This window comes from Hippopotamus amphibius, chromosome 3, assembly GCF_030028045.1.
Source record: "Hippopotamus amphibius kiboko isolate mHipAmp2 chromosome 3, mHipAmp2.hap2, whole genome shotgun sequence".
In the NCBI taxonomy this organism is placed as follows: Eukaryota; Metazoa; Chordata; class Mammalia; order Artiodactyla; family Hippopotamidae; genus Hippopotamus; species Hippopotamus amphibius.
This window is the reverse complement of record NC_080188.1, coordinates 177,895,117-177,907,846: the sequence shown is the minus strand read 5'-3', so window position 1 is coordinate 177,907,846 and position 12,730 is coordinate 177,895,117. Positions and strand designations below refer to the sequence as shown.

General features: G+C 38.9%; 1 protein-coding gene across 9 annotated transcripts in view; it reads right to left on the bottom strand.

The window, feature by feature from the left end:
• The window catches only part of VAMP4 (vesicle associated membrane protein 4), a 32,938-nt gene extending 20,497 nt beyond the window's left edge, over window positions 1-12,441 (bottom strand). For 2 of the 9 annotated variants that reach the window (XM_057727756.1, XM_057727764.1), the window contains exons 1-4: window positions 12,119-12,441; window positions 11,230-11,464; window positions 9,066-9,185; window positions 2,681-2,727 (exon numbers count right to left, since the gene is read on the bottom strand). In XM_057727756.1, the coding sequence (XP_057583739.1) occupies window positions 2,681-2,727; window positions 9,066-9,131 (113 nt within the window). In that variant the 5' untranslated portion in view covers window positions 9,132-9,185; window positions 11,230-11,464; window positions 12,119-12,441. Of the gene's footprint in view, window positions 1-2,680; window positions 2,728-9,065; window positions 9,189-11,229; window positions 11,465-11,682; window positions 11,770-11,850; window positions 11,984-12,003 lie in introns of those variants that run through there. The other 7 variants (XM_057727761.1, XM_057727757.1, XM_057727758.1 and 4 more) reach the window with 7 other exon arrangements.
• Window positions 12,442-12,730: the final 289 nt, after the last annotated feature.

The window sequence follows — 12,730 nt, the reverse complement described above, 5'->3', positions numbered from 1 at the left end:
CCATATATATATATGCTGTCTACAGGAGACCCACTTCAGACCTAGGGACATATATAGACGGAAAGTGAGGGGATGGAAAAAGATATTCCATGCTAATGGAAATCAAAAGAAAGCTGGAGTAGTGACACTCATATCAGATAAAAGAGACTTTAAAATAAAAAATGTTACAAGAGACAAGAAAGGACACTATAGAAAGATCAAGGGATCCATCCAAGAAGAGGAGATAACAATTAAAAATATATATGCACCCAATATAGGAGCACCTCAATACATAAGGCAAATGCTAACAACTATGAAAAAGGAAATGCAAGGCTGAAATAGAGACACAGATGTAGAGAACAAACATATGGACACCAAGTGGGGAAAGTGGGGAGGGTTGCGGGGGATGAATTGGGAGATTGGGATACCAAATTGTACACTCTAAATATATGCTGTTTATTATTGTCTGTTAACTGTATCTCAATAAAAGTTCTTAAAAAAAAAAAAAGAATCATGTAAAATGTATCCTTTTGTGACAAGCTTCTTTCACTTAGCATAATGTCTTCAAGGTTCATCCATGTTGTAGCATATGTCAGAATTTCCTTCCTTTTTAATAATGAGTACTATTCCATTGTATGTACATACCATATTTTGTTTATCCATCTATCCATTGATAGACTTCCACCTTTAGGCAATGATGAATAATCCTGCTAAACATGGGTGTTGATTAATTTTTTAAAATTATTTCAGAAATTTTATGTGCTTTGTCTCCCTTTCAATACATAGAACCAGTGTGTGGGAGTTGATTTTGAATAAGTGTGCTGCTGGTTTTGTCTTCAGGCCCTTTGGAAGGTGTACAGCATTATCTGGGAGTGAACCTCCAGTGTACACTGTTGGCCTGAAAAGGTACTGTTTTTCACTTACATTCAGGTAATCACTTATTCAGCCAAAGCATCTGACCTTCTTTTCAGTACTGAGTTCTCTGCTGACAGGTAGCTATTGCTCTAGTCTAAGGCTTCTCACTGGAACTGGCAATGTGAGCGATTAGCTTTTTGACTCTGGAAATCTTGTTATCTGTAGGAAATTATCTTCCCACTTCATCTGACCTTCCTGCCAAAAATGATACTATTTCCTGTTATTGGATTTGCTTTCCGTCCTGTAGGCTCTTTTTGTTGACTGCTTCATGGCTGTCAATTACCTTTTATAAAATGTTTTTTATTTGGGAGAAAAAGAAAGCCTCTACAAAAAACTCCATGACATTAGAGCAAAGTGGGAGGTAAATGTTTCCTCCCAGGCACACCCCTCTACATCAACCTGCAGAAAAAACTCCTGCAACAATATGTCATCCTTCATGACTTTGGAAATAAAACCTAGGCCCTTTCTAATCATAACTGCAAAGGGTTGATCAGGTTAATTAATTCTGACAGAGATAAAGGCTTTATCAGAGCCTTTTTCCAATGGGGAAAGGATAATATTTTCATCAAATGGTGGCAGGACAGGTGGATAGCCATATGCCCCCACCCCACCCCCAAAATTATCCTTCATCCTTACCTCAACCACATATAAAAAAGTTTTTAAAAAGATTAACTTATAATAGATTATAGACCTAAATGTAAAAGCCAAAACGATAAAAATTCTGTAAGAAAACAAAGAATACAATCTTATTGCCTTTGGGTTTTGCAACGATTTCTTAAATAAACAAAAACAATAAAAGAAAAAGTTTAATAAACTAATTTCATCAAAATCAAAACTTTGCTCTTCAAAACATACAGTTATGAAAATGAAAAGATTAAATTACAGACTGGGAGTAAATATCTGTAAAATATATCTGACAAAGCACTTGTATTTTGAATATGTAAAAAACTCACAACTTAAGACAAACTTAGAACTGGGCAAAAAATTTTAACATGTACTTCATCAAAGAAGATATGAGGATGGCAAATATGCACAAAAGAAGATGTTCAGCATAATCTGTAATTAGGGAAATGCAAATTAAAACCATAAAGGGATACCACTATACACCCACAAGAGTGACTAAAATTAGACGACTGACCATATGCAGTGTTGATGAGGATTTGGAGCAACTAGAACACCCATACAATGCTGGTGGGAATGCAAAGTGGTATACCACTTTGGAAAGCAGCTATAAACATACACCAGCCATTCCACCCCTAAGTATTTACCCAAGAGAAATGAAAGCATAAGTCCACACAAAACCTGTACACAAGTGTTTACAGCAGGTCTATTTGTAACAGTTAAAAACTAGAAACACCCCAAATATCCACCAATAAATGAATGGGTGAATGAACTGCAGTATGTTCATACAATGGACTACTTCTCAGAAGTAAAAAGAAACAAATTATTGATGCATGCGATAGCATGGGTGAATCTCAAAATAATTAGGCAGAGTGAGTGAAGTCAGTAAGAAAAGAGGTATCCTGTATGATTCCATTTACCAAAAAAAGTTAGATAATACAAACTACAGTGAGAGAAAGCAGATCAGTGGCTGCCTGGGGCTGGGAGAGTAACAGATTACCAAGAGGTTTCAGGAAACTTTTAAGGTGATGGCTATGTCCATTATTTGAATCTCATGATGATTTCACAGTGGATCTGTCAAAATTCTTATTGTACACTTTGTAGGTATTTTATTGCATGTCAGTTACACCTCAATAAAGCTGTAAAAAAAAAAAAAAAAACTTACAGGAAAAAGTCCTCTTCTTCATCTGAATCATCTTCTAAAAGATTTCTCTGTCAAAAAAAGAAAAAGACTTGAGTTTTAAAATCCCGAGGGGCTGGACCTGCTAGGTGGCGCAGTTGTTAAGAATCCGCCTGCCAATGCAAGGGACACGGGTTCCATCCCTGCTCCAGGAAGATCCCACGTGCCACGGAGCAACTAAGCCTGTGAGCCACAACTATTGAGCCTGCGCTTTAGAGCCCATGAGCCACAACTATTGAGCCCATGTGCTGCAACTACTGAAGCCCACGTGCCTAGAGCCCGTGCTCCGCAACAAGAGAAGTCAGAGCAATGAGGAGCCCGCGCATCACAATGAAGAGTAGCCTCCACTCACTGCAACTAAAGCAAGCCTGCACACAGCAAAAAAAGACCCAACACAGCCAATAAAATAAATAAATAAATAAATTTATTAAAAATAAATAAATTCCATTGAAAAAAAAAATTCCGAGGGGCTTACAAACTGTTAGGGGCAGAGTAATGATGAAACAAGTTCTATCCTGGTGAAATTTCTTAACTGCAAGCTTCCAGACACAGGGAAGAGTAGTGTGCTTCACTGGAAGCTAAAAGATATGGAACCACATTGCAGACTTTCTAAGAAAATGCTTATAATTCCAGAATCCTCTGACTAACCACAATGTAGAGAAGTCACTGAAGCTGGAGTGGGAGTAAGGAATACAGGCCATCAGGAAGGAGCAAGTCCCTTCTCCTCCCTCCGCCTTCTAGTCTCTCTCTATTGACAGAACCTAAGAAGGAGCCAGGAGACAAAGGAGAAATGCAATTGCAGAGTCCAACTCCAGCGTCAGAGAGAAGAGTATAAAAGGTACGTTCAGAGCTGAGAGACAAGGGCTCAATAATTGGCACAGTCCACCTTATAGTTACTCAGCCTACAAACAGCCCTCTACACATATCTGAAATTCCAAACAAAAACAACTTTATAGTTTTACTTTATAAGATACAACTGTTTTTCCTAAAATGAGAAATGTCTCACCTTCTGCCTGAAAGGGGAAGATATAAAGTTCCAAAAGGAGGCTAAAGAAGAGCAAAAACGAGACCTTTTCAGCATGCAAGAACTCAAACAGTATATAACCTGTAGGCAGAATAATGGCTCCCCATAGATGTCGACATCCTAATCCCCGAAACCTGTGACTATGTTGCCTTCTGAGGTAAAAGGGACTTTGCAGAGGTGATTAAATCAAGGATCTTGAGGTGGGAAGATCAATATGGTGGGCCCAAAGTCATCACAGGAGTTCTTAAAAAAGAGCCAGACAGGAGTGAGAGAGAGAGGTGTTAGAAGATGTTACACTGCTGGACTGAAAGACAGGAAGAGGCATGAGCCAAGGAGGGCAGGCAGCCTCTAAAAGCTGGGAAAGGCAAGGAAAGGAAAGAGCTCTTCCCTATAGTCTCCAGAAGGAACACAGCCCTACCAGTGCCTTAATTTTACCCCAGTTAAGATCCACCTCGGACTTCTGGTCACCACAACTATAAGATAATAAATTTGTGTTGTTTTAAGTTTGTGGTAATCTGCTACAGCAGCAATAGGAAGCAAATACAACACCCATGTACCTTTTCTGAGGAAATCACTCAAGGAATTACACCAGCTAAAAAGAAAATTAAACCAGAACAAAGATCTTAAGATGGAGATTGATATACTCAGTACATCTAACAGAATGTGTGGTCAAATCTATCTGGAAGATGATAATGTGATTGTGAACTATAACTTACAGCTATTGAAAAAGAAAATGCATGACATAAAGAAAAATGCCAAAAGAATCTAAAACTTTTCTCACAAAACCCAAAAGCAGGAAGCAGAGAATACAGTGAAGAAGTGAAAGCAAAGTAACATGCTCATCTTGGTGGGGAGAGGAGTGGAGGAAGTGGGAAGAGGCCTACAATGATAAAGTAGTATGGAGAGAGAGAGTTTTTGGCATGTTGACAGAGAACACAAATTTAAACATTACTGTTAACACATAAAGTTAATAAAAAAGAGAGAGGGAAACAGGAAGAAAGGGAGGAAATTTTTAACTGCCTAGTGGTCGTGGGGGCAGGGAAAAGGTGAGAAAAAATAATTTAGCAAAAGGAGTTAGGGAAAAGAGAGAAAACATAAGAAATATAATGAGCATCATTCTCTCTATATATTATAATAAATAATACACAAAGAGTAAGAAAATGAAAAGAGGATGTGTCCAATATTCATTTAACAAACATGTTTGAGCATCTTCTATGTACTAGGCACTGTTCTGTGTACCAAGCACCAGCTCTGAACAAGACAGACAAGGTCTGAGCTCTTACAGAAAACACCTGATGGTGACAAATGTTATGCCAAGAATTAAAAACAGTGATGGGATGAAAAGTGACAGGGTCACTAAATGAGATTAGGCTGTCAAGGAAAATCATTCTCAAAAGGTGAAATTTAGGCTGAGATCCAAACAATAACAAAAGCCAACCAAAGATCAGGGCTAAGAGCATTCACTGCCAGCAGAGGGACCAGCAAGTGCAGAAAAAGTCCAAATATATTAATTATCTTAATAAATGTGAATGGTCTGAATGCTCCTATTAAAAGCAAAAACTATACATGATTAGAGTTCAAAAAAATTCCAACCAATATCTGTTTATAAGAAATTTACCTAAAATAAATGTCAAATAAAGGATAAAAAAAAGAGAGAGAGATGAAAGAGATATATTAGCAAATTCTAACAAAAAGAATGTTAGAGGCAGCAAAAGTAGTATAAAGAGATTATTTTGGGACAAGCATTAAACAATCAAATAAGATTTTATAATGACAAAATACACAATCCACCAAGATTTAACAGCAATGAATGTTTATGTATAACAGTATAGTTTCAAAATACATAAAGCAAAAGCTGCTCAAATTATAAGAAGAAATGGATACATTCAAAAATCACAGGAAAGATTTAACACATCCTTCAGAGATGGAGAAACCAAGAAGACAAAAAGTAAATAATCTAGGGACTTCCCTGGTGGCACAGTGGTTAAGAATCTGCCTGCCAATGCAGGGGACACAGGTTTGATCCCTGGTCCGCGAAGATCCCACATGCCACGGAGCAACTAAGCCCGAGCACCACAACTACTGAGTCCGTGTGCCACATCTACTGAGTCCGTGTGCCACATCTACTTAAGCCCACGCACCTAGAGCCTGTGCTCCGCAACAAGAGAAGCCCATGCACTGCAATGAAGAGTAGCCCCTGCTCCCAACAACTAGAGAAAGCCCATGTGCAGCAACAAAGACCCAATTTTATTTATTTATTTTTGGCCCAACGCAGCCAAAAATAAATAAATAAAATAAATAAATAAATCTTTAGAAAAGAGTAAATAATCTAGAACTTTGTACTCGCAAATGTTATTTTCAAATATCCAAGAAATGGATAAGACATAAAAGAATTTTAATAAATGCCCCAAACTAGAAATTACACAGGTCACATTCTCTGGACATAATGCAATGGAAATAAAACAAATAAAAGGAAAGTTTAAAACTCTCGTCTGTTAAAATGTTAAAATGTAAATGCAAACTTGACAAACTATTTATAAATGAATGACACTGGGAACACTACAAAACAAAATCTGTAGAGTATGGCCACAGCAATACTTAAAGGAAAATGTGACCTTAAATCCATTTATTTATGAAATCACAAAGACTGAAAATATATAAAATAAGTATTTAACTCTTAAGATGAGTAAGTTATTCCTGAGTCACATACAACCCCAGAAGCTCTAAAGAAAAAGATTCATGAATTTGATTACATAAAAATTTAAAACATAAAGAACATACAACATCGGACACAAGGTTAAATGGCAAGTAATAGGTTGGGAAAGAAATCTGCAACATACTTTCAGACTAAATGGTCTGATATCTCTATTATATAAAGATTGTTGACAAAGCAATAAGAAGATACATAGAAAAATCATCAAAGGAGAAAAACAGACAATTCCTAACAGAAAAAGAAATGGCCAATGACAACACAAAAAGATGTTCAAAGTCAATAATATTCAGGAAGATACATTAATTACTTCTGTCAACAAATATTTCTGGAATGCCATTTCAGCTAATAAGTAACAATCATTACATTTACGATACAATTTATTTGCCTTAGAGGATGATGATACTAAAGATAAAGGGTCTTTATTACAGTTGCCCAATGAGAAACACGTTGAAAACCAATATCTCTACATTCACTCACTGAACAAACACGAGGGGTGGGATACATTATCAACAAAGGGTAATGGCATACAATGAGATACCATATCACACCCACTAGGCAGATAATAACAAGTGTTGGTGAGGAGAAATGTGGAGAAATTAGAACTCTCATACACTGCTGGGTGGGGAAGTAGAAATTGTGCAGCCACTCTGGAAAACAGTTTGGCAATTCTCTAAAAGGTTGAACACAGAGTTACTATAATACCCAGTAATTCTACTCCTAGGTATTTACCCAAAAGAAATGAAAACATATGTGATGAAATGAAAAACTTGTATGTGAACATTCATAGCAGTGGTATTCATAATAGCCAAAAAGTGTAAATAATCCCAAATGTCCATCCATTGAAGAATGAATGAAGTGTGGTATATTCATATAATGGAATATTATTCAGCAATAAAAAAGAATGAAGTACTGATATGTACTAAAACATTGATGAACTTTGAAGACATTATGCTAAGAAGCCATTTATAAAAGACAACATCGAATATGCTTCCATTTATATAAAATGTCCAGAATAGACAAATCTATAGATTTGTGGTTGCCTGGGGCTGAAGGGATGAGGCGAAAGGGAGATGACTGCTACAAAAGTACAGAGTTTCTTTTTGGAACGATGAAAGTGTCCTAAAATTGACTGTGGTGATGGCTGCACAATTCTGTACTAATTACTAATTACTAAAATCTACTGAATTGTGCACTTCTAATGAGTGAACTGTATGACGTGAATTAGAGCTCAATAAAGCTGTTGTCAAAAAAAGTGTATTAGGAAAGAGGAACAAAATTTTTTGAAGTTTTATAAAAGTAATTTATAAATTCTTAGAACCAATCAATTATCAAATATCATGATCTGATAAACATTCAAAGGGAGGACTCTATTCAAACAGCAAATTTTGTTCAATTCTGGTATCTAATATCCTATTTTTACAATAAACTGTGGCAGTATTCAACCAGCAATTTAAAAAGAAGGTGCCATAGTTATGATCCTAGTAGTACAGCTGATTGAGACTCTATCTTATGTTGCTGAGTATATGCACAAAGCTTATTTTAAAAAGTTTATTAGCAACTAGGCTATTGGTGGATTTTATCCTCCTTCACGCAAAACAAAAACAAAAACTGAAGAAAGAGTTAGAATAAAGGGACGACAAATGATTCCTGTACTGTACTTCAAGATACTTCTAAATCATAAGATGCTGGACAGATGTTCTGAGGTTGTGCAAAAAGCAGCATGCAAAACGAAGTCAAACAGACTATCTGCTCTTTAAGGGCAGAGACCATGCCCTCCAGTTTTTAGCACAAGGCCTAGCACAGAGCAGGTAGTCAATAAATATTTCTTGCATGAATCAGCAAATAAAGGAATGGCAAGAAGATAGGAAGTGAGGGAGGGCTTTAGGTTGCTGGATGAAAAAGAACAGCTCTAATTCCTCCCCTCAATAAATACTTATTGATTACTTATTCTAAAAGCAGCCTATCTACAATATTCATATCAATGTTGTCTTCCAAAATGCTGCATAATTTCTAGATTTATACAAACCTACACAGAATGTTCTGAAATAAACTAGAAGTTGAACATTATATAAAAGCTACTCTGGACTCTGAGACAACTGCAGGACCAGAATCCTTTATCTGAAATTTCAAAATCTAAAAAGTTCTGAAAACCAAGAGATTTTGTAAGCTCTGGAGTCAAAACTCATTTGGAGGAAAATCTGATCTGAATTGATGTTAGCTAATCTACTTATATACTTTGATTAATCAGACATTCCACTGATAAATATTAATATGTTTGGAGGTGCTGCCCTAGACATCCCAAAAGGCTCTCATATAATAGGCACTAACTACCTTTGTAAAATCTGAAAAATTCTGAGGAACTCCAACCACACTTGGCTCGAGAGTCCTAAATAAGATATTGCTTATTTGTACAAAATTCCCTTTGAAAGAAGCTGGAAACGTAATTTGGTCAAAAATGGAAACAGAATTTGGTTGAGTCCCGATCTAAGTAACATATACTTTTTAATGTTTACTATGAAGAAAACAAATAAGGTTGGTATATAGCCATAAACATTAGATTGTTCTAAAACAAATTATACAAAGGAAAGATATTTTGAATCTTTCTGTTTTAAAGATTAAGATTCTGAACTTACCCTTTCACTTTTCACAGAACCAGTGACATCATCATCATTTAGGTGGCGCTTAAACTTGGGAGGCATCTTTTTTAATGAAGAAGTACTCTTCTACTTCCCAGTAGAATAAGTCTTCACCACCTTAGAGAAAACAAATTTCATCAGATTTGAGACTTTGAGGTACAAGTACGGAAAACAGCATACAAGGCCTTATATGGTGGGGCCCCTCCACTTCTCTGACTTCAAATGCTCTCTCTCACCTGCTCCACTCCAGTGACCCTTGCCTCCATGCTAGGCCTCAATACACAAGAAACAGTTAAAACCATGAGAAAATGGGGGCAACTTTTAGAGAACATGTGGAAAAAATTAGTTAGAATATTTTTATAAAAATCAAAGAGCAGGTTGTACAGGAGAGGGGGAAAATAGGAAAAATATCCCTTGCAAATAAGATATCAGATGCTTAAAGATTTTAACTTGGAGTCAGACAACAGCAGAACACTTCTAATTTTCTCTCTTTTAGGGAGTTGCTTAAACAATGATTCTGTTTCCTCAGCTGCAAAATAGTGTTTTCTAGGCTTCTGCATGGAGTTGGGAGGGTCAAATCAGATTAATACATTCATGCAAAAACATTCTGTAAATTATAACATCCTGTTCTAATGCATAACACTAGGTGCTCCAAGAAAAAGGGTAGGTTTGGTAAGTACTCAGTTAAACACAGCCAGGTTTTTTGTTTTTGTTTTTTTTATTTGCTACAGAAAGTCTCACAGCCTTTTATATACTAATTTGCATTGTAATTTTCCAGGAAAATGCTTGAATATGCAACATATTCAAAATTTTCTTGAGAAAAAGCTGACATGCAAATATGAGTTTTGAGTATCTTAGACTAGAAGATGGATGAATAATGAGAAGAGCTAAGGTTTACTGAATGTCTTACTATGTGTCAGGCACTACGCTCAGCGATTTACATTTTCTTTTACTCTACAACACTCCTTTTGAAGTAAGCACTAAGACACTAAGAAAAGTAAGGCTTGGTAAAAGATAAGTAACTAATAGTGTTAGTCATTCTTCTGATTGAAATAGCAGAAACATAGGCTTAAATTACTAATGGCTGTGCATGATCAGTTTTTAATACTTATCCAATTAACTATCAGTTTACAAAGTTCTGTTCTAGAAAGACCACTTCCCTGTAACAACCCAGCAGCCCTCTTTCCCTTTCCACAAGAACCTCTAAGATACTTTAAGTATAATTAGACACCAGTTTGTTGGTTAATATCATACACTGAAAAAAGAATAAACAAGCCCAGAGTCCAGTTTCATAAACCAAATAAAGTAAAATTTTAAGTGGACTTCCCATCAAAACAAATTGATACACTTTTCTTTGATACGAAATAATTTTCCAAACCAGAAACTTAACCACTTGTAACAAAAACCAAATACTTGCTACCTAAGTAACAGCTCTAGAGTTCTTCATGTCACAATATTTCTGTCACGTACATCCGGCATCTGACCCATTTTATTCCTCATACTTTGATTTCAGAATAATTCATTCATGCAGAAATGTTACAGAACACATGGAGAAAGAGATGACAAAGGAAGCAACTGAAGAACTTGAGCTTTTAATTATACCTGTATTTTATTTATATTTTAAACCCTACAAAGGGGCTGCTTCAACAACCAAAAGTAAATAACAGGCAGACTTACATAACATCTTTATGAGATATACAGTAAGGCTACAAGTTTAATGATGGGCAAACCCAAATTCAGGTCCATAATCCAAGAATCAGCTTCATGAAGGAAAGAAATCACTGTCTGACAAACGTAAAAGCCAACAGCAAAGCAGCAGGCAGATTAATTAACTGCACTTGATGAACCACAGGGCAAATGATGATATTTGCACCAAATGACTAGTAGAAATAAACAACGCTCAGAAATTAGATTTATACATGTTCTACCTAAGATTTCTACTGCACAAAATACATAAGAATTCATGTGTTTGTGTTTAGGTATATATGTAAATAAGAGAGCCTTCATGATGTATCTTAACATGACCAACACATTTTTTAAATGTCACCTCACCGTATGCTTCTTATGCTATCGCCACATGTTTACAATTTCACGTTTATGTATTTTTTGAAGAGGTAGTACGGTGTGTATTCAATGGTTTTACACGCAATAAACTTCTAACCTGTTGTTTAGTAAATGCTGGCTTCTTTTCTGCCTTACGCAAACAACAAGCAAACCCAAACCCCTAATATTTCACTTCACAAAAAGCTTGAATCTGGGCAGAGGCTTCCCTTTTCCCAGCCTCCGTTCCCTTTCTGACTCCTCTTCCTCATCTCTCATCAGCAGTCTTGGTTGGTGCAGTTTCACGGAAATAAGTGACTTGGATGGACCCAGCCTGGCGATGTTATTCACAAAACCTGTCAAAGTGTAATGATTCACCTCACCTTCCGGTCATTATAAACGCAGCGGGGTTAGCGCGCTCTCTCCCACGCCTTTGATTAATGAAACAAATCCATCCCTCCAGCAAGCAGCTCCGTCCCACCCCCCCCCCCGCCACCACCCCATCTGTCGCACCAGGCCACGTCCCCCGACACCTGTTAACTCTCGTCCTTTCTACCCCAAGACCCCCACTCACATTCCGCGCTGCCTGCCACGCTCCTCCAATCTTCCCCAACCGCGTCGCTGTTCTCTTCCCATCTCCCCACAGCACCCTACAATTCCCTATTAACCGCCGCCCCCCCCCCCCGCCCCCATCGCACAGCCCAGTCCTGGCCGTCCTTCCTCACGGCACCCCCGGTCCGACCTCAGCTTCTCCCACTCGGGGCCCCCGCTACGACCCCCGAGGCCGGTCCCCCAGCCCGACGCGGACGTTGGGGGCGGCGCGGCAGGGACGCCGTCTCTGTTTCCTTCCTCCGCACAGCAGCCCCTCCCGTCGGGACCGGGCGGGCGGCCGTACCTGAATCTCCCGGGGAGCTCCGGGCAGCTCTCCGGGGCGGGCAGCGCTGGGAGGGCGGGGGAAGGAGTGGGAAGCGGAGGAAGAGAGCGGGGAGGGGGAGACCGTGGGCGCGGACCTGTGTTGGCCGGTTCGCTGCAGCTGCGCCCCCGCTCATCGAGCCGATCGGCGCTCCGCAGCCTGGCGCGAGGCGGAGGGGGCGGGTCCGGGCCGCGGAGATCGTCGAGGGAGTCGATTCCCCCTGTCGCTTTCTACCCGGAGGCTCCGGCGGACGCCAGGTTTAGACCTGGATCCCCAGGACGACCTAGTGCTTTAAAGGAGGAGCGACAGTCGCGGGCTCCCGAGGTCCCAGCCGGGAGCCCGCGGCTGTCGGGCTTTCAGGGGAGGTGGAGGAAGCTCTGAGAAGTCAGGCAGGGTGGGGCACCTGAAGGCTTGCTCCTGACTGGGGTTGAGGAGGCCTTAATAAGCTGGCGCTTTGTGCCTGGTCCATCCCTCCGGCTAAGGAAGCCGAGCAGGAAAACCGGGATGGCTCGAAGCCTGAGGATCGGCTTCGGCTCGTCTAGGGCCTTTTCTGAAGGAAGGAGGTGTCTGTGATCCCGTCTTTGTAGCATCAGAGTGATACTTAGAGATCTTCAGGGTTACTAATCCAGTCTCTTTATTTTAGACATTAGGAATCTCTCGTCCAAAGAGATTTACTTGAGGTTGCACAGGTAGGGGACAGATTTGGGAC